The sequence below is a fragment of the Montipora foliosa genome, chromosome 8 (assembly GCF_036669935.1).
Source record: "Montipora foliosa isolate CH-2021 chromosome 8, ASM3666993v2, whole genome shotgun sequence".
Classification (NCBI taxonomy): Eukaryota; Metazoa; Cnidaria; class Anthozoa; order Scleractinia; family Acroporidae; genus Montipora; species Montipora foliosa.
The window spans coordinates 30,490,477-30,512,976 of NC_090876.1; the positions used below are offsets into that span (position 1 = coordinate 30,490,477).

General features: G+C 39.0%; 2 protein-coding genes and 1 pseudogene across 2 annotated transcripts in view; 1 reads left to right on the forward strand and 2 right to left on the reverse strand.

Moving 5' to 3' along the window:
* Positions 1 to 3,315: 3,315 nt before the first annotated feature.
* LOC137968590 (uncharacterized) lies at positions 3,316 to 3,858 on the forward strand (annotated as a pseudogene).
* A 13,606-nt stretch (positions 3,859 to 17,464) lies between these two features.
* Positions 17,465 to 18,337, reverse strand: LOC137968591 (uncharacterized). Its single transcript, XM_068815132.1, has one exon. The coding sequence runs from the start codon at positions 18,335 to 18,337 to the stop codon at positions 17,465 to 17,467; it is 873 nt and encodes a 290-aa protein (XP_068671233.1).
* The window catches only part of LOC137968592 (uncharacterized), a 4,665-nt gene continuing 498 nt past the window's right edge, over positions 18,334 to 22,500 (reverse strand). Inside the window, exon 1 of the mRNA XM_068815133.1 lies at positions 18,334 to 22,500. This exon is cut by the window's right edge and continues 498 nt beyond it. Within this exon, the coding sequence (XP_068671234.1) occupies positions 18,334 to 22,500 (4,167 nt within the window).

Consider the following 22,500-nt stretch of genomic DNA (forward strand, 5'->3'; position numbering starts at 1 on the left):
GGTGTAATTTTATGTTTCTGTCTTTATTTTTAATTTTATTTCTAATGTTATTTTTATTTTCCTTAGTATTTGTAATATTGTAAGTACTGTCTTGTCTTTTTTGTCTCTGTTGTATCCTTTGTTTTGTAATATAAAGCATTTTAATAATAAAAATCAATTTTTAAAAAAATGTTTTGGATTTTATCTCAAGAAAGTAGGTGGTAAATGCAATTTTGATAATCAAACATTACCCATTACTCTTCCTATCTTCTACAGAGAGTGTTTGAAAGCCTGGTCTTCGATAACAAACTACAACTCGTCATCTTATGAAGGGCTAATGATTCAAATTATCTGGAACAACAAGTATATTTTAAGTGAGGGGAAATCCATTCTTCAGTCGGTTTTTTATAACCTAGGAATTCTTAAGGTTGGCGATGTGGTTTCTAAAGAGGTTGTTTTTCTCAATAGTGATAAAATTCCGAATTCCTCTCTTTCCCCCTGTTACTCTTTTGCCCTAATGGGTGTTTTTGATGCCATCCCAAAGGAATAGCGTTCTATAATTAAAATAAACCCTTACCATGTTTCCTCTTCCATGGATCAAACTTGTTTTGAATTAAAAATTGCGGGTAAATTGTTTGACCTTGCCAATGTCACTTGTAAATTGGTCTACAAGGAATTTTGCTCGTTGAAGCAAACTCCTGCCACTGTGAAAGCTAAAATTTTGAATAAATACCCTGATCTTCTCTTTGACTGGAAAAAGTTGTATTCTTTAGCTTTTGAAACTACTTAAGACACTAAACTAAGAGAATTCCAGTATAAAATTTTAAACCTGATTGTTTTCACTAATGAAAAACTCCACCGTTTCAAAGTGGTCGATTCCCTTTTATGTGCCTTTTGTAATGCAGAGGTGGAATCCTTGGAGCATTCATTGTATTTTTGTAAGTTATCGAGTGATTTTTGGAAAGAACTGTTATCGTGAATTGCAGCGGATGCCAATATTGTACTTAATGTTTCACTTTTAGATATTCTTTTTGGGAAATTTGACCTTGAGAAGAATTTTCTTTTAGTGAATCATATTCTCTTGCTTGGCAAATATTTTATTTATAGGTGCAAGCTTTCTAAAATTATCCCATCACTCTTAGTTTTCAAAGCTAAGTTAAAAGCAACCTGTAACAGAATTACATATTGCAAAAGAGAAGGGTATTTTACTAAATCATTTCAAAAAGTGGGATAACTTTCTCTCGTGGCTGTCTTGATGCTTTACATATGTAGGTATACGTAACTTTATTCTTTATGTTGAGCCGTTTTTTTGTACTTATTCTTTATTTTCATTTTATTTCATTCATATTAGTCACACCGATACACACTAACACCAAAAATCAAGTTTTCTTGAATGTTTGTAATTTTTGACCCTAAAGTACTTTTGATTTCACTTAACGTAATGCAGTAAATCAATGTTTTAATGTAGTTTTTGTAATTTTTTCTTTCTCGGATTGTATTTTTTTTTTCTCTGTTGAAAAATAATAATAATGAAACACAAAGATGCACTATAAAAGGGCGTAATGCCTTAAGCGAATTATTAATCAATCAACGGTAAACACCACCGAGCTCTGTGATAATCTGTGCAATAAAGAAGCCCCTTATGGCAATGTGTTAGAAATATGGGTTCCTTCTGCAGGTACTGGAGCACAGATTACGTAAAACAAAAGAAAGAAAAGACAGAAAACAAAACAACTTCAAACAAAGACTAGTCCCAAGTGACCAAAAATACAATGCTTTCCGGTACATGCAGAAAGACCCGTAATATGTCATAAAATGTTATTTGCCTTTTTTTCTTTAAATTCCCCATTCCTTTTTCTTGTGCTGGAAATATCATTTAGGGGTTCCATCTCTGTGTTGCAGCTTGTTGCTCTCTGTAACAATCTCAATAGTTAAAGGGAAAAGGCCGCACGATACTCAGTGTTGTTCTGTTTCTCTTTTTTACTATTCTCCTACTCTCACAACGGGTCCCATGAAATTACATGATTAACAGGTAACACAAGGCAATCACCGGAAGTGATCATTACATTCCTCCCCACTTTGGATAATTTATCAGTCATGCTTGAATGAATTGGAACAAGAGGAGAGCGTGCAGCAACCCCTTTTTATAATATAGTGCGTCTTCATGATTAACTATTCATGCATGAGTAATAATTGCATTTGAAGGAGATGACTTACGTTTTGTTCACCTTTGCCATAGTTTTTCTGATCTCCAGATCTGGAACGTCCTTTGGGACCAACCAAGGTACAGCTTCATCCATGGAACCTGTTATCACATAGCCAACTACAGCCTGTGACATGCCCGGGAAAGGAAACCCATCATGGAGCAGAGAATGACTAATAATCATGCCAGTATAATAGAATAAGTTGGAATCTAATGCTTCCAAACAGTGGATTGGAACACAGTGATCTTCTTCCCCTTCAAACAGGATGATAGACTTGTCTCCTGACTTCAAGAGTGACATGGCATGGTGAAAGTACTCTCTAGTTGGGCCAGAAGCATCAGCTCCTCGCTCTCCAAGAAAACTTACATTTGGAACAGCCTGGATGTCCACCTTTCTCTTGTAAAGAGTGAAAATGTCACGCGAAGAGGCTCTTTAGCATCCCGGTTTACATTGATAGGCTGTGTTTCATGCACCTTTAGCCACTGTTTTCTAATTGACTCTATACCAAAAACCGTCGTCATCAAGTTGTCATCATCAGTGCCTGCAATGGTAGATAGGGAAAAAAGTAGTTTTAAAAAAACACACCCCTGAAGACAATGAATATCATCCTATGCACGCCAATTCAACCAAATCACATGATGATCAGATGGGTCCCACTCTGAGTTTGTTAAGCAAAGTGGCCACGGTTAAATTATTAGCTATTACATGTACAAGAATTGGTGAAGGAAAACTTACTCCACTCCTTGTACTACTAAATGAAATTCCAATACTTTCAAGGTCACTTCCCTGAACTGTTAATTTAACGAGTATTTCATATGAAGAGAAACACCAATTCTCAGCTTTGTCGTACCATACATGTACCTCACCATTCAACAACTGCACAGTCTTTTCTGTTTAAAGTCAGTGTGTTTACATAGTATCACGTTACATGTTTAATACCAGAATCTTGCTGGTTATCTAATAGTTCCTTTCTCTAAGAAAACGTTTTGGATTTCTCTTTCATCTTTTCCTGGGAATATGGCCATTAGATGTGCCATGGATGCAGAATGGGAGCTGCAGAAATACGAAAGAGTGTTTTACCAAAAGGCTGTTGGAAAAATAACGCAAAATACACACTATAATTATATACATATATTGGAAACCAACCGGACTTGACAAACATGCAGCTTCAAAAGCTCATAAATACGTGAAAAGTACCAGAAACCAAAGAATAGAAGGTTTCTGGTCACACTTCAGAAGAGAGGGCTCAAGTTGGTGGATTGATTTCTTCAATGATTTGCACGAATCTGACATTCTCGACCTCACGGATGAGATCCACACTGAGGAGCTTTGGTTTTGCTTTGCAGATCTCCTGCAGGATGACCTTGATAAGGTAAAGGATTATTGGAATTTGCACCGCATCAGAAAGTCAAAGTATGCTACTGTGTCTGGAGTGCCAGATATGATGTACTTCTTGCCAGAAGAATTTGGGCGAAGGGACTGCTTAATTCCAGTTTCTGACAGGCTAAGGGAAATGGAAAATAAATTGCAAGAACTGGGTGGCGATGAGGACCCTGACCCAATCTGGGAGGAGTTCTTTCACTATGTGATGGAAAGAAATGGTCTTGTTCATCCCACATCTGTTCTATAAACAGGGAATTTGTTTCAAAAGCTTCTTCATTTTGCCAAAGGCTGAAGAACAATAAACTACGACAACTTTGAAAACGTCAAGGTTTTGCAAGTTTCGTTAAGTAATTATCATATTATTTGCAGTGGAGTGGACGTAGCCACTAGCTTCTCTGCAAACAGTGTTAAATTATTCTTGGGTGTTTATAGGCTTGGCACTAGTTTTTCATCCTCGTTAAGGTTTTAACATCACGACCTATTCCTTTAATTGAAATAACTAAGGGCTTCTATTCATGCACTGGCTGCTACAAAGGACTGACAAAAGAGACTGCTGACTTGCTCATTTTCCAAATGTTGGGCAGTGATACTTGTCCTGCCCTGTGGGTGCATTCCCACTGTTCATTCATCAGATGAGAAATGTACATTGACTATTGAGCAGACTGTAAGGGTAAGTAAGTTATTTCATTTTTGAAACTCAGGATTGACAGGATACTTGATACTGTATCAGAAAATTAAAGATAAAAATAAAAGGAAAGTACATGCAGCATTATGAATTATTTTTAAGGTATCCTCTTTTGAGGATATGATAAAGTACAATTTTCTTCTGATTCCTGCTCATCATATATAACTTTACTTAAGCAGCTTCAGAATATTATCAGTAACTTACAAGGACAGATTGATGAGGCTGTTAAATAAACTCAACAATACTACTGTATAGTTAAAACAATAATCTGTTCAATGTGATAAACTAAAATCTGACAGTAGGAACACCTTCCAGAAGTATGTTCACTTCCATAGGAAATTGTTTAGGCAAATGTAACAGACAACAAATTTAGAACAAAAAAGAACTTGATGTCTGCCCTGAACACAACATGGCACTGTCAATTCAATGCTTATGTTTTAAACAATAATTTACCTTAAGTAAGTCTGTCAAGTGCTGTTGTTCAAAGTAACTTGATTAACTACATCCTGTAACATCTTCATTGTCGTGATCATGGTAACCCAAACCCATAAGCCTCAAAAATGTCCTCCATGAAATTAAAGGCAAATTCATTACCATCAACAGTACTGGCATACCTCTTATTCACTGGCATAGTGATAGTGAGGGAGCATCTATTTGCACAAATTCTTTTTGCAGTCAGTGTATTGTCATGATCAAATTTCAATTTTCCTGAGAAATTTGGGAATCGAGACCCACTTCCAAATTACAACACGTGACTTAATGTAAGAACTCTGAGTTCGGCATCACAAGTACCAGGCAAGGTTGCTTCAGAAAAAGGGTAGACATAACATTTCAATTTCCCCTTCTTTACGTTGCGTAGGAAGCTGTGCCATTTATAGACAATTTCTGTTTCATTTTCATGCAATTCTGTTCCTGCAGTTGAAAAACATGGAACAAAGCAGCTTTTCACATCCTCAACAGAAATTTCCACATGCATTAGTTGCTTTAAACCTTCATCAGGAAATTTACGCAACCAATCTAAAACGCCAAATGATGTGACACCCTTTCTGGAAGCTATAAATCTCCTCTGCAACACTACTCAATACTATGTGTTTGATACATGCATTCAACAGGCCATTCTTGTCTTGAAAGGTTACAGTTGCTTTTGTGTAGCCCATATCAAAACGTTCAGGAAATTTTTGGATAACATCAGTAAACGATGCTTCATCACAACAGGAAAAAATGTTTTTAAGTTGATTCACAAACTCACATTCTTCTGGAATTTCCACCAATTGTGGTTCTTGAGGGATATTTAATAAAATCCCTGCTTCTATAGGAGTAAGGAAATGGGATCCTGGGCAACCATTTACCAGTGCAATAGCTACAAGCTTACCAAACAGCTCAAACAAGCCTTTGCTCAATGCCTCAAGGTTGTGCCTAAAAGTGGCATTAGGGTATGCACCCCTTACAAGTGTACTATACACACTAAAACCATGGAAGAGTTCAGAAAAGAACTCTCTTGTTACCCCTCCAGAATCAACTGCTTCCTCCCCTTTAAACTTAAGTGTTACCCTTGGTTTTAGATTTTTATCCTCTAAGCAATCAAATGCCCTTTTAACTATGTTTTTTTCTGGTAATTCAATGAACGTGAATTGCTCGATTGCAAAATTATTCAGTGTCTGTTCCAGTGCCTCTTCCATGGACTTGGGAGTTGGACTTACTAGTGTTTCTTCCGCTACGTTACAACCACAAGCTGCCGGACGGCTCAGACTCTGGTCTACAGCACATTTTAGAATGAAGTCATCAATACTGCTGGCATCTGAAGTAAATCAACACTAAATTAATTCTCCTTATCTGGTCCTTCTTTGAACCACTATATCAGCTAAAATTGGAAAAGTGCCCAGAAAGTTAATTTTATTGAAGTATTTATTTTACAAAGATAACAAAAGCATCTGCATAATTCAAAACCCTGGTAAGCAAAAGACTTACATTTGTTTTGAGTGAAATGTGCTATTTACCTCCTCTTCCCCTTTTTCAACATTGAGGGGTTCATCATTGATTGGTGGGGGAGGGAAACAGAATGAGATAGCAGGTACAGAGAGTCGTACACAGTGGGGTCCCAATCAAATTAATTTTGTCTAGGGTTGTAGCAGTGAACTGCCTCTTGAATATTACAGAGATGTACCTGCGACTTGAATGCGCATTTGCGTTGGTTAACACCCTCAAGATTTATAAATGAATAGAAAACATGTTACAAATACCTCGATTCAATTTTGGGCCAGCAAAAAAGCTTCTCGCTGCAGAAATTAGACACTGATCATAACACCCACCTTCTGGATTTGCCACAGCATCAAGATGGCGCTCGTCAAATTATTTTTGGCAAGTAGATTTGCTAGTATTTTGAGCGGTTTTTAAGATTTCGAGTTCGCTGTTTACTGTGTTTCTTAATAGAAGGACAATTGTGGATGCTAATTTTTCAACAGCTCCAGCACCGGGTGATTTTTCTCCAGAAAATCGCATCACTCGGCTTTGAAACTTCACCGGAGAATAGCTGAAAGATTAACGCTTCTTCTTGACATTGTAGTTCTCGCTCATTCATCCAAACGTCCTGGAGCTCGCCCTCGAAGAAAATCAAAATCCCATACTTTCCGAGCAGTCGAGATGCGTATCACTTTTCACGCGTGCCAGCCACGTGCCAGCCTCAAACGGAGTCCAATCAGAAACTTATGAGGCAATCAGCAGGCTGGCATACGTAAAAAGTGTTCTCCATGCAGAAAAAGGCCCCGTACCTGACACTGTTAATAGACATTACTAACAAAAGTACTTGCCAAAAATAATTTGGTCACTGCCTTTCCTGTTAATTTGGCCAGGACGGGAGAGTGTGGAAGAGGGACACTGAGGGGCTGACTCACGTCCAATCGTCAGTTACTTCTAATTTATTTTAGTACATGCACGTAACAATATTTTCTTTTTTCTTAATTACCCTTTTTTCACCTTTACCTGTTTCGCCTCCCATGTCTTTCGATCATCCCTATAACGTTTACGAGATTACTGCGGACAAGCCAGTAAAAAAAATTAACCGCCTCCTTTAGGAGCAAACCATTAGAAAAATGACGAAAATGGGAGTATTCAGTCTGCAGCTTTTTTTACTTGCAGGTTATACGTATTTTATTAATTTTATTTCTAGTTCTTGCCAGTGCATTTTTTCTCTACTTTCAACAGGTGTTAGCAGATCTGTATAATAAGCGTCGTAAATTATTACCACAAATTGCGCATTTCAAACTATCGACTGACCATCTTGCTTGCCAGTCTATTTTTATCACATACTTATGTAAACGAGGATGCAATTTTATTTGAAAAGAAACAGCAAGAACAAAGCAACAATTCTCATGCAACAATAACGAGGCCCTGCCAGGAAGGGGGAGGGGGGGGGGGGGGTTCGTGTCGCTGCTTTGTCAATGTTTCACGTTGCTGTGACCATTGCTGTCGGAAATTTAAAGAAAGGATGTCATTTGTCGCGATTTCACTTCAATTGCTGTCATTACTTTTTAGGGCATGTCGCTGGTCGGAATTTACCCTAGTTGGCAGAGCCTCGATAATGACACAAAACAGGGCATGAATGGAACAAAAGAAACCTTTCGTTACTTTGCGTGACATAAATGTTTACTACGTTTGAAGGTCAAAAGTTCAACAACATCTTGGATATGTATGTCTCCAGAAAATGAGTTCACAATGAAACGGACAACATTGGATAACATTATGGACTCAAACTTTGCGTAGCTCACTGAAGTGCAAGTACTCACTGCTTTAGGTAGCTTTCTTTCGGTAGTAACCGTTCATTATGTCAAATTATGTCTTTGATACCGCACAATTGGCGCACATTCAGTTTTCGTTTTTGAGCATATGTATACTGATTTGGTTTGAAATTCTGTCATATTTTTGCTCTACTACTAGCTTTTAAAAGAGTGCTCTTGAAATGAAACGGTCCGCCAAGTCGTACATGCATTTCAGTGAAACTGACACTGCGTGCGTTTTGTAATGTAAACAATTACAAAAATAATTCTCGATACCTTTCGCATTACAGTGGAGTACATTTCTTGCACCTAAAATATTAACTTGTCGTGTGAAGCACGATCTCTTTTGACAGAAAACTGAACAGATTTAATATTGTATTAATTTCAGTTTTGACATCGTGATAGAAAAGTCACTTGCATAAACCAGTATAAATTATAATGTGTTTGAATTGAGTAATATATAGTTCACTTGCGGATTTTTGCCCTCAAATACTATTTTCAGTTACTTTTAATCCTTCTGAAGGTTAAATTCGCACTTTTTAAAGCTTTACAAGCTACAAAGCCGAAAATTAGTCAGTTCGACGATTCTACATGAATAATTAGCATCAGCTTGCGTTTAAATTTCGCGTCATTTAGCTAGCTCAGGTTACAAACATTTCTGATATTTTCGGAGCGAAGCGTTCCGAGTTCGAGCACAAAACTTCACACAGAAAATGAATAATAGCAGTATTTGAAGAATATGAAGGAAAAAAAAATTAAGAATGAGGTACCAGGTACATTTTTATTGCGTCAAATATCACCCATTTTCCGCCGCCATGTTATGCGGTCTTTGAGGATGTTCTTTAAAGAGCTTAGAAAATCACAATTTTAACATTTCCGTAAAAAGGATCGAAGTAGAAATGAACAAGAACAGTTGTTCTTAATTTTTGTCAAGTTTGGTGCCAATTGAATTTATTTAAAGACTTCACCATTGCTTGGTTCTCGCAGCAAATTTTGGACAATTTGTCAAACAGAAAACCGCACTTTAACCGCGTTTTCAAATTTTCGCAAATTTCTAAAAATATAAGAATCGTTGGAACTTTTAAATGTGGTTCTTGAAAATAGTTCACTAAAGGGTATCTTTGGGCAAAATATGAGTTATTCCCCAAAATGGTCGTTTGATGGACGATTCTCGATTCTTACAGGCAACCGTTTTTAACACAGGAAAATTTTTCAAAAAAACATCTGTGACATTTAGAAAAACCTTTATGGTAAATGTCGAATTTACATTCTTGCAAAATTCCATTGATGGGTTTTTTTTGGGGGGGGAACTTTACATATCTAGTTCCATTAATGTATATTTAGGCATTTCCCTGTGTTTTCGGAAATACCCATGAATGGAAACAAGCTTCATAATACCAACAATGGGTATTGGAAATCCACTCATGTTTTCCTTGAAAAAACCATGAATGGGAAGGAATTGTAATCCATTCATGTAAAAATGTGCCAAATAGTCCATTGTGGTAAATGTACAAATGTCATGAAAGGAATTTAACTCAATGCTAACCATAATGGGAATTTAAAATCCATTTATGGTTTTCTATTCAACTCCATGAATGGGGAAAGAATTGAAATTCATTCGTGTAAATACATGAGGTAAAGTCCATTATGTAAAATTTAAATCCCATGAATGGAAAGCTACTCAGTTAGAAAGCCATTAATGGTTCTCTATTAAAACCATGAATGGGTAGGATAATGATCCATTCATGTAATTCTGGAAAGTGTAATACATTATCTAAATGATCAACCCCATGAATGGAAATCTGCTCAACAGTAACAGTCACAATACAGTAACTGTTATGTTTTTCTATTGGAAATCATAAATGGAAAAGAAAAGTAAACCATTTATATTATGTAAAGATATTCATAGTCTGTTCCACCACACAGTGTTTAAATAATAAATCCCAAGAAAAGATATCTCAGTCTGTATAAACAATAATACTAGAAATTCATTAATGGTTAAGTCTCTATGGAACACCTTAATTGAAGAGGAATAGCTTCAGTAAATCCCCATGATTAGTAAAATTATGAGACTTGACTTATTGTTTGCATAATGTGTTTATTTTATTCGGCCAGGTACATACTGTCGTCTCAATTTGCTGTTAATATTTGGACAAAAATTGAAAAATTTAAGAAGTTCAAGAAAAAAGTATGTTTAGTAAATTCTATTCAGTTCTCCAAGTCAAAGTAAAGATGCATTTCAACCGTTTTTAACCTGTTTACTTATCCACATGTGATCTAAGGGAACAAAGGCTCATAGAACCTCTGGGACATTTTCACTTCACTGGAATGTTTCGAAGTGGCGTCCACCCTGAAAAAAAAAACATTTTTTTCCCTCCCTTGTTTGAGTGACCAAGCCAAAGGTAAGGGCCTTTTTTTTACTTTTCACATTTAGTGCTTTGAAATGTGCATAGAGACCACATATCATGAGCTTAAAATATTATTTCACAAAATTAATGAAACTTGGATCTCATTTCTCTTCCATTATTTCTACATTGTGTAATGAAGTACCATATATATATATTACATAGAATGGCTGAGAATGCAGTCTGCCTATCAATAACAATAATTAGCTCTGTGCTACATGTGCAACATCTGAATAGTTAAGACTGGTTTTCATTAGCGACAGAGTCGGAATCCTAGCCAGAGTTGTAAGAGTGCTTGTGTCCTAGTGAAAATCAAAGATCAGACTTGTAAGCAGAGTCAAGCACGACAGAATCGGAGTCGGAGGAATCAGAGCATGCCCATTTTTATGTTCATGATCCAGTGAAAACTAGCTTGTCGGAGTCGGAAGCAAAAGCCGAAGAACCAACGAATCACAATGCTTGGAATCACCGATTGTAACTGGTTTATTCTTCTGCTTCTGCTTCCCATACCAACACTGCATTTTTCATGGGATCGTAAGCAATGGAGTCATAAGCGGAATTGGTATTCTGCTTCCAACTCTGACAGTCCGATTTTCACTAGATCGTATTGCTCTGCGCTTCTGATTACGACTCCGACTCGGTTGCTAGTGAAAACCAGCCCTTTAAGCAAGTCTCTAAACATTAAATGATTGTGCTCCTAAAGTGCCGGTCTTTCCCATACTGCATCATTCCATTCTCCATCAGATAGCCCAATAATTGAGTTCCACGACACTCTATCCCTGGCAAGACGAGAGTTTCCTTCTGGTCTGTACATCTCTAACTGCATGCCATATTCATCTTCCTTTTCTCCAGTCATGCTGTAGTAAATCACTTGTACAGTTTGTGTCAACATAAATATTTGTGACTTTTGCAAGCCATGGCTGAGGATCAGTTCCATGTATCCAAACCATGTCACCCTCTTGGGGATAAAATGGGATGATGATATCATGTTCCGACAAAGGCATGTTCTTTCGTTGAAAGTCCACCACAACGTATTCTTGAGGCCCATCTGGGTTTGGATAGGCAATGACCTTTCTTGCAATGCTTGTTACAGGTGAAATTATCTCCTGCATTGGTGAACCATCATTGTTTGAGATGATCTTGTAACCAGTACTGCCATGAATCAAAGGATGGCCATCTGCATCATGTTTCATTGGAAGAATTTTCCCTTGCACAAAGGTTTGATATTTCTCTTCAATTTCAACAGAAAGAAATCTGTTTATCAATACAACCACTGGCTGGTCCTGTCCTAGTAGGTTGAGAAGAATGCACTCTCCCCTGCGATAGAGCATGCCTTCTCCATCATCTCCTGGCTGTGGTTTAAACAAACTTTTGAAGGGAATTCCAAAGTCTGAAATGCACAAGTTACTTCTTTCAGCAGCAGCAATGCTTGATTCAATGAGGTCAACTTCCCACTGTTTTAAGCGGCTGCCTTTACTATCCAATCCACCAACAAGTATTCCTTTGTTGCACTGGTTTATCCGGAATGCTGAGGAACCTGCAGTTTTCATCAAATGTCTAGCTCCTTCTAAGCTGCTTGCACCCACCTGTTAGAAGGAAGATAGATTAAATAAATGTCCCACCATAAAAGATAAACATGCATACAAATTTAAGCGGAGGAAGGTACATATTTTGCCTAGATGTAACCAGGCATGGTTTTTCAGAAAGGAAAACTGAGAATTATAGCCAAGTCTATGTTTTGGTGATTGAGTAGTATCGCTGAGTATTTGTAGGAGTTGTGCAGGCTCATCAAAATACAAACAACAAGTAGAAATACTCAGCGATACTACACACCAAAACATCTAATGAGCTATTTATTATCCAACTTTTTTTGGCACAAAATTTTTAGCGAATTGTAAACAACCGAGAACGTGTGACAGATTTGTGCGTGTGGGACAACGTCAGCAACTAAAGTAGTCAAACCGGTTCTCTACTGTGCAATAAGCAAGTGTACAAAGAACTAACTGTACAATATCATGGAATATTTACTCCTTTCGCACATTTTTTGGACAATAACTAGCTGGATAATTAGTTGGATAATAAGTTAATATTACTCACCAGGTAATCCTCTTTTAATTCTTATTTTGATATTAGCCTGTACATTTATATTAAAAATCTATCACACCTTTTAGGATAATAATATAAGTATCTCAAAGATCAGTACCTTATCTTAATCGATCTTGTGCTCTCTCTCTAGCTGGCTCTGTGTGTGTCCAAGATGTTTCAGCAGTTCACGCTGGGCTTCTCTCTTAGCATAACTACACTCTATGTTTTTGAAGTTGCAGTTGGTTTTCACGTATCTTTGCACAGCCCGTTCAAAAGCAAAGCACCAAAAATTGTCAGGGTGACTGAAGCGCAAGGCATCTTCTGGAATGTGAATCAGGTTATGACCAGTGATGACACAAGCGGTGAGACCTCTGTGTTCTTCAGTAAGAATCAAATACCTCTCGGCCAGTTTCTTAAAGATGTTAACGTCTTCATGACTCCAGCCATCTCTTTTTGCAAATACAAGTTCAGTCATTCAAACAATCAGTTCCCACATGTGAAATTCGCTTTCCTCAAGCAAATCCCACATTATTACTTCAGAGGCGGGGAAAGCAAACTTGTGCAACTCCTCGGCTTTCCAGAAGGTAAGGCGTGAGTCAAAGCCTTTGGAAACTCTGCCATGTTTCAGTTCTGCATTAAAAAGGTAAAGAAATTAAAGTGAATAACCTTTTATTGCAAGCATATTAACTCCCCATCAGTAATCAATCACTTTGCTACAAATTAACATGAATGTCCTAATCAGAAGGAATGAGCTGAAAAGAAAAATAGAAGGACAACAGTTTCATAGACGTCATATATAATGTCATTATATTGTTCACTGGGTTTAAAACAAGTTAGATATTGATGTATAATTATGTTGTTTGTAGTGATTTATTCAAACTTATTCTTGGTTTAAAAATTCTACATGTATTTTGCTGTTAGACATTATGGAAATTACTGTAGACAATAGAAAGTGAAATGTAAACTGGCCAGTAGTTAAACGTACCTCCTAGGTTTTATACATTTAGCGAAATAGTTTAATAGCTTAAAACAGAAACAAATATTTTTGTTATATACGTGGTTGATTCCTGGTCAAGTGCCCTCGATCAAATTTAAATGTATCGCGAGCGGGATACAATTCCACAGTTGTTGTCTGCACCAGATATTTTGCTGCAATTGTTGAAGGGAATATCTAAATATATAACAAAGCACTTAATCGATGGTCCCTCAGGAAACTACCGGTAGTTGATTCGAGTCCTGATGTTTCCCTTGGGACCGTGTATAATATTTACCTGCAGTCCATGGAAAGGAGCGGAGGCGTTGCTCAGTTATGGCTGCATCAATCTTGTCTGCTTGGATGAAGTGCTTCAGTTGAGCTGCAATAACATTTGTTGGAATATTGTGCATCGTGTCGATGACTAAATCCTTAAATATGTCAAAGCCATACAGCTTGTGGAGCCTGTAGAGGATAGTCAAACCAGTGTAACCTGAGGACTTGCTTTTACTTGCACGCACTGTTTTCCTGTCCTCACCATTGATGTCCACCATAGTCTGCAAGTCTTCATCTATTTTCCTTTCCTCCAATGGAAACCTTGCATGATATCTATTGCCACCATAGTAGTATGTACCACCTCCATTTGGATCTCTAGTCCCTATTATACAATGAATGAGGTATTGTGATTCCTGCATTACGCAAAAATTAGCAGGAACCAATAAAACTTGTTTTAAGAAGGAGGTATTTGGATACATATCTATACTAATTGTCACAACCAACAACTAAGAGGGACTTCTACAAGTGATAAATATGTAATAGCCAAAATTACGGCTCAAGGTTTCCTAAATCAATAGCTTGGCATAATTCACTCACATAATGTAAGGAATACATAATACATAATACAAAACAAACCTGAAGAACCATCAGGCCACGATTAATTGCACATGCAAAGATAAACCTATAATCTTTTTTCTAATTAATTGGTGCTTTTAATCAACAACACATCATACCCTCCCAATGGATAAAACTTACCCTTTAATTTATCCCGTCGACAAGGCATCACTCCATGTTTTATAAATTTTCCCACCTCGTGCTGGGCAGGATAATCACCTGTCCATAGAAGGATCAACACACGGATGTCCATCTCACCAGATGGGAGGCAAGGAAATGGCCTAACATAATTGACCCTTAAACCTGAAAGTTAACATAAAAAAAAAGAAATTAAAGTAGTTTTATCACTTCTTTCAACTTGTCTCAACATCTCTTTAACATTCACAGTAGACTATATGCAATTCAGGGTAATACAGGTTCTTGTAATGTTGTAATAATAATTTACCTTCAATGTCACTCATTAGGGGATGAAGGAAGGGGTCAAGTGCACAAGGTCGTGCCTTTGGTAGTTGGTAAGATGGTACAAAACCAACCACATAAATCTCATCTGTACTGCTTCGTTCTGTTTTTGACATATTGGCAATTGTGACTTCGATAGCACCTACAAGTACAAAAATCATTAGTTCTGTCCATTTTTAAGAAAAACTAATGTGATAAAAGAATTGTTAAATGTATGTATGTAAATGTAAAGAAAACGTGTAAATGTGTAAAATGAATGTGATCACAATGTATCATTCGTTTATTGTTAATGATAACAATAATAATTATTCTTATTGATTTACATTAAGTTGGGTAGGTCCATTGCAAGAGGCTCACACATGCATAGCATAACATTATAATATTAATATAAGATCCGACTAACCATGAAACCAATTCACTTTCTGTGGTAACTTAAATCAACTTACAGTTGAAGTTGCTGCTATGTTATTGTAGAGTAAGTACATAAATATTGTGTCAAGAGAACCAACCAAAGAAATCAAATAGATTTTTGAAATAGAAATGGACCGGTTGACCAGTATAAAAGATCTTTTCTACACAATACATGTACATAGAAGAATTGCACTTTAATCTGTAATTTGTATGGGATTTAGAATAGGCCTTTAATTCAAATATGTTTTGCATAATGGTGAAAAAGACTTATAATCTGTAGTTAGTGTACATACCACAACTATGACTTCCTGGATAACCAAATGGCTGCCACCCATCCCAGTGTCCAATTAAAGCAATATTTCGGGGATCCCCTGTCACAAAGATAGGGGTGTGTGTCCACTGAGTACCACATTCATTGCAGGTGATAACGTGTTTGCCATCCTTCTCTGGAAAAGCTGATATCTCCTCAACACTAATAACAGTTTTACAGAATGTGCACTTTTCTGGGAGCATCCAACTGCACTCGGTGTTCCAGAACCACTTAAGTTCATTGAAACGGGATCCGTCCCATACTTCTTTAAGTGTAAAATTGGCTCCAACTCCTTGAATCCAATGCGCCTTTTCTTCCCAATGAGCCATCATTTTTTTGCACATGGTTTCATTGGCACACCATTGTTGAATTTTATCCCTGATACTTAAATAATAATACTTGATGGTACCTTGCTTCCCACAGTATTTGCACTGTGCTTGAGGGCTATCCATGACATCCCAGTGACAGTAGTGACTTTCATCAAGACAAATGTACAGTTCTTTGGTATCTTTATAGCCACATTTCTTTAGAACAGCCTGTGTCTCATTCCAGTTTTTAGGCCAAAGTTTCTTCATTTCATTATCGTGTCGACAAAACAGCTCTTTAGAAAAGTGAAGTATGTCTTCAAAGTCGTTGAGTGAGCCTTGCATTTGGTCAACTAAGTTCAAAGCCTTCAGTATGGCACAGGTTATCTCAAGGTTAACATCATTAGTGTTAGGGTCGCTATCAGTGAGGCAGCCCATTCCAGTATCTGAACAGTCTGAAACATCCACACTATGTTCTACAGCACCATTACATTCAATGTGCATGTCCACAGAGCTGGAATAGTCTACATCAGTTTCACTGTCTATGCTGGTGTTCAGATCAGGACTAGGTAAGGTTAAGTTGGACTGACATGGCAATTGTTCCATGCTGTTTGAACAAGGTTAAAAAATATATGTCATTGAGAAAATTTCAGATTCAAACAAAAAGTATAAATTCACCGGGATAATTCATGAGTAAAGAGAAATATGCATATCTTCCTTAATTACCTGAATGCCTCAGCCTGTTGCCAGTGCCGATACTCTTTTGAAGTGCTAACAGCAGAATTTCTACAACTACTACATGGACGGTGGACATGTTTGTAAGGCAAGCTAGCACACTGACAAATGACGACATCTTTTCTTGACCAGGATATCTGAAGACGCTGTCTTTTAGCCCCGAGCATTGCTTAATCCTGTTTAACAGCGTGATTTACACAAGAAAAGTAGTATACAAAAATTATTCCTCCACATGTTTCTCAAATTTCCTGCCAAAGCTGAATTCCAACGTTGGAGGGTTGGGAAAGAGTTGTTTGAGATTGCCTTATTTGGTAGCATGGAACACGTGGTCTTGTTCCCGCCAATTTGCTTTGTGGAGAAATGCGATGAAACGTTTCCCTTCGAAGCGTTCAGAGAAAAATCATGGAAGAAAAAGCAACGAATCTAAAAGAATGGACAGTGGAAGACGTTGCAAGAGAAATAGAGAAGAAATTTGACAAGGATACAGCGAAGAAGTTTGAAGGTAAGATCGATACAGAGGCGAAACTTCTTCTTATCGTCTCTGTTTCCCCGACCGAAGCGTTAACGGTATAAAATAGCCACGTTTCAAAGGACTTTCTGTTGTTTATTGATGAGTCTTTCGAAACCTATGATTATAAACAGTTTATCAGGTTATATGAACAAAGTTCAAAGAAAACGAACCACAGATTTTACATACCCGATGGCCTCAGATGTCGACTTCGGGAGGAAGCTTGCCGTACTAATGTTATTAATGGTGATTAACCTAATTAAGTAGCTATGACGTATCTAATTTCGTCACGGCCGAAACACTCTCCGCCTCCCGAAGGTATTGACCTAATTCTTAATTTACATTTCGTAAGTTAGTTTCATTTAATGTCCTTTGAATCTTCATCATCGTGGAAAGGAACCAGCACAATTAGACGCTGTACAGGTCGCTCGATTGTTGAATATCCTCGACCCTTGTATAGACCAACTTTTTCATTCGGCGCTGGATTCTTGTACTGAATTGTAACTTTTCTGATCTTGCCATCTTTTCCGGGGTTAGCTGCTATGACGCGTCCGAGCTTCCATTTCCCCCTTATCTGGTTACTGTCTTGAATTAACACGATATCGCCGACCATGACATCACGTTTACAAGTATGCCATTTCTGGCATACGAGCAAGCTTGGGAAATAGTCTCGTGTCCATCTGCTCCAGAATGCATCAACAACGTTTTGTATGAAGTAAAAGCGCTTTCTGGGGTCTGCGCTTTCATTAAATGGCCCGTTAGGAACCTTTGTTGAAGAACGTCCTAACAAGATGTCATTCGGGCAGAGATATGCTCCGTCTTCAGGTGAAGTTGGATGACGACCGATCGGCCTCTCGTTGACTAAATTAGATACTTCGTAAAGGACTGTTTGAAGTTCTGGAAATGTCATAACACTCTGTCCGATCGCTGTAGTAATAGCTCGCCTTATCGATTTTATAAGGGCTTCTGATATTCCGTTCTGCCATGGTGCGTCCGCGGATGCGAATTCCCACTTTAATCCTTTGTTCACTCCAAATGTTTCGAGTTCTTTTAAGTTCCATTTCTTCGTCATATTCTGGAGTTCTTCACTAGCTGCTACCAACTGCGGACCGTTATCAGAGTATAGCTTTGCAGGATATCCTCTGATGGATGTAAACCGTCTCAGCGCAAGTAGAAATGCCTCTGTACTGTAATCGCCTACCAAGTCAATATGAACTGCTCTTGTGCTCATACAGTTGAACAATACCCCATAACACATCGCTTCTTTACCTGGTCTCTTATTTTAAACGGTCCGAAAAGGTCGATGGCTGTACTATGCCAGGGTGGTGAGGGCATAAGTCTCTCTTCTGGAAGCTGTCCCATGACCTGTTTGTTGAGGTTTTCGTCCAGTTTCTTGCAAGTGACGCAGTTGTATCTAATGGACTTTACTATGTTATGAATCTGAGGAATCCAGAATCGTAATCGAATTTTGCTTACGGTCGTCGACACGCCATGGTGACCTTTTCGATGTATGTGTTCCGCATAAAGCTTAGAGAAACGATGCTCACGAGGAATGAGGATCACTTCTCTCTTATCGTAGCTCAAGTGCACCCATTTGCCGGTGCGATGACCAACCACTATTACTCCATCTTCTCTGCGCTTTGGACACAAACGCTTATATTTAGATTTTTTGACGTTTGTAAGCATTTTTCTTTGCGCATCAATGATCCAAAACCTTTCTGCTTTAGAAATATCGTCCGGCGTCAGGGTCTTTGTCGCATTCTTCAGACTAACTGGTTCTCTTGCGTACATGGCTAATACACGTGCTGTTACTCTTAACAGTTTGTTGTAACTTGAATGTCTGTTTATATCAATTCTTCTCGCGAGCGAGTCCTGTTCTGCAGCAAGTGTTGTTAATGCCGTTTTCATTGGTAACTCTGGGTGATGGACTACTTTACTTATTGGCCATTCTGATTCCGGGAGTTGTAGAAATCTAGGTCCCTTTTGCCAGTCGCTTTCGCTTTTGATATCGCTTGGTCGCTTACCTCGTGTTATCCAATCGGCGATGTTTTTATCACTCTCGACCCAATACCAGTCTTGGGGATTGGTACCTTCCTGTATCTCTCCGATGCGAGTAGCGGCGAATGTATTGTAGCCGTAAGATTCCTTTTGGATCATCCCGTGCACTATTTGAGAATCGACTATATGGTAGTATTTCGCAAACTTGTAGCGGGATTCTTTGTCCAGAAAGTTTTTAAGCCTTTTGCTTAAGACTGCCGCGCAAAGTTCAATTCGATCGATCGATAATTTCCTGTTTGGCGAGAGTCGGTTCTTTGACATGATCAGTCTGGTTTCAAATTTGTTGTCCAGTAATGTCCACCTGATGTAAGCACATGCTCCGTAAGCGTTGTCTGACCCGTCACTGAATATGATAAGAGTCGGCAGACCGAGTGTACCTGATGGTTTGAGGCATCTTGGAAATATAACTTGATCCATATTGCGCAGATCTTGGAAGAATTCCAGCCAGTTAATCCTTTGCTTCTCAGGGACAGGGTCGTCCCAGCCGAGTTTCTTTTCTGTTGCCCAAAGCTGGCGCATCAAAATCTTCGCTCTGACCGTAACGGGAGCTGCTAGACCAAGAGGGTCATACACGTGGTTTATCTGTGAGAGGATAATCCTCTTCGTTATTTCGCCAGTAGTTGGGTTTTCTTTGATGCGTCCTTTGGCTTTCGTCAGAGTTAAGTCTATTCCCACTTTAAACCGGAATTGATCCTTGTCTGTACTCCAAAGGACGCGGAGTACTTTCTCGGTTGATGAATTTTGCTGGTTGGGTTCTAAAGCCATTTCGTTTGCTGTTTTGTCATTCGAATAGAACCAACCCTTTATCTTGAATCCGCCCTTGACTAGGACTGCCTCAATCTCATTAGTTAGTTGCTTAGCTTGTGCGTTGCTATGTACACTGTCTACAATGTCATCCATGTACGAGTTGGATATTACGGTATTCGCGGCTTGTGGATAATTCTCTTTTGATAGTTCTGCTGTCTTTCTCATGGCTACGGTCGCTATGGTACCCGAGGGTTTGTCTCCAAATGAAACTCTTTGTATAACGTTAGTATCCGGATCCCTGCTTGTGTTCATGTCGCGCCATAGAAAACGATGCGTGTGTTGCTCTATGATCTTGGTCTTCACGGTGTGATACATCTTTTTTACATCTCCAATGAATCCAATTTCGTGTTCTCTGAATCGCACAAGGATTCCTACAAGATTATTTAACAGATCGGGACCCTTTGCCCAGTACTCGTTAAGGACGTGTCCCATATAGTTCGCGCTGCTGTTAAAGGCGATCCTCACTGGAGTCGATTTCGAATCAGGCTTTAGAACATCGTGGTGGGAGATGTAGTGGATAGGGCCTTTATAATTCTCGAGCTCTTGCTTGCTTAGTTTTCTAGCTACTCCTCGTTCTACCATGTCCTCAACTTGATTTTGATAAACTCTGCTATGTTCGGGATTTCGCAATAATCTTCGCTCGGTGCTTAAGAGTCTTCCAAAGGCAGCTCTTTTGTTATCTGGCAGGTCGTGTGGGTTGCGAATCCAGGGATATTCAGCGATCCAGCATTTTTCCTGTTCGTTAAATTCAAGGCCTTTCTCGATGAGATGGAGCTCCCTTTCTTCTTCCAGAGTGTAGTCGCTGGTTCCAGGAGCGCATTTTCCGCATTTGCAGCCTCCGCAGCGCAGCGTGCAGCTAACACCTAATCTCTCGATATTGTAGAAGTCGTCAATTTTGACTGCTTTTAGGTGGTTTGCACATGCGTCGAATGCTGATTTGTGGTTCTTCTCCCGAATGGAAGGGTGTGTCCCGCCTATACATCGTCCAAAACGATTCTTCAATAACATTAGGTGTTCGACATTTCTTTCTTTTACCGGGTGGAAGCCTGCGTAATCATACCCAATGAGGACGTCAACGGCGCCTTTCGGCCGAGTCACGTCGCCCCTTTGTATCTGGAGAGCGTCAAGTGCCTTATCCATGTTAACACTTTGAATGTCAGTGGTAATTTTGTCTATTTCGCAAACTTCCACAAGCGTCGTTTCGCCCTTGAGGTCAATGAGCGGCAATTTGTATTTTCTGGAACTTATCTTCTCTTCCTTCCCTCCCACCTTCACGAGAGAGATTTCAAGTGGCGTTCCGCGCAGTCTTTCTTCCCATGCTTTGTCGCGGGTTATGAGGCTAATGGATGATGCGTTGTCCCACAAGACGTTTGCATGTCCTCTAGAAGTTTTTATTTGTTGCAACTGGAGGATGCAGGTCTCATTACCCCCATGGCTGCATGCACTGGATATTGCGGATGCGCTTGGAGTCTCTGTCTGATCTTCTTCATGTAATGTGGGATGATGTTTCTTCTTACATTCATTGACGCCGCAATCCCTTTTAGAGCGGCAATTGCGTGATCGGTGACCGGTTCTGAGGCAGGAAAAACACGCACCTTTTTCTTTCAATGTCGACAGTCTTTTGCTTACTGTTTTATCGAGGTATACTCTACAATCCTTGGTAAGATGATTCGAGTTTTCGTGAACGATGCACTTGCTGTAAGTTCTCTGGCTGCGGCTGTCGTGTCTTTCATCCGCTGTGGCGTAATGGACAACTGCCTTCGTTATGGCTGGGCCCTGCGCGCAAAGATCAGAACCGTCGTACTCGATAGGGCGTTTTTGCGTAAGTAAAAATTTGAGCAGGCTCAGAAACTTGTTGGTTTTGTCCACAGTGCTGTCGTCAGAACTTAAAAGTTTAGCCCATTCTTTGCGTACGTCTGGCGGGAGTTTTCTCTCTATGATGCTCACTGAGCTCGTTGTGGTTATTTCTGCTTCCAAGCCAAGTCTCTTAAGGTCACGATATCCGTCTTCTATGATTTCTACCAGCTCCATGAATCGCTTGTTATCGCCTTCGCAGATGGATCTTACGCGTCTTATCTCATTAATTATCGCGTCTGTGACTTTCGCTGGGTCCCCGTATTTTTCGTCGAGTCTCTTCCACATCTCGTAAACGTCATCGTCGACGCTCTTTACGTGAGCTAAAGGTTCTTTTCCGAGACAGGAACGCAACGTGTAGGATAATGTATCTTCCGTAAGGTGCGGCATGACTTGTTTCTGGAAGTCTCTTTTGAAGGATGGATATTCTCTCAACTCTCCTTCAAATCGGGGCATTTTGATTTTCTCTAGTTGTAGGTGATTGCTCTTTTCTCCTTTGATCTGCGGCTGCAGTTCGCGTTCATGTTCGCCTACGAGGTGTGTTTCGAGTTTAGCGTTCATCTCGTTATACGTCGCTTGAGTAGCTTGGAGCCATTTAATTTCATTGGCTGCAGATTCTCTAGTAGATAAATCGAGTAGCGCGCTATTCGCTAGTCTGCATTCCGCGAAAGCTTC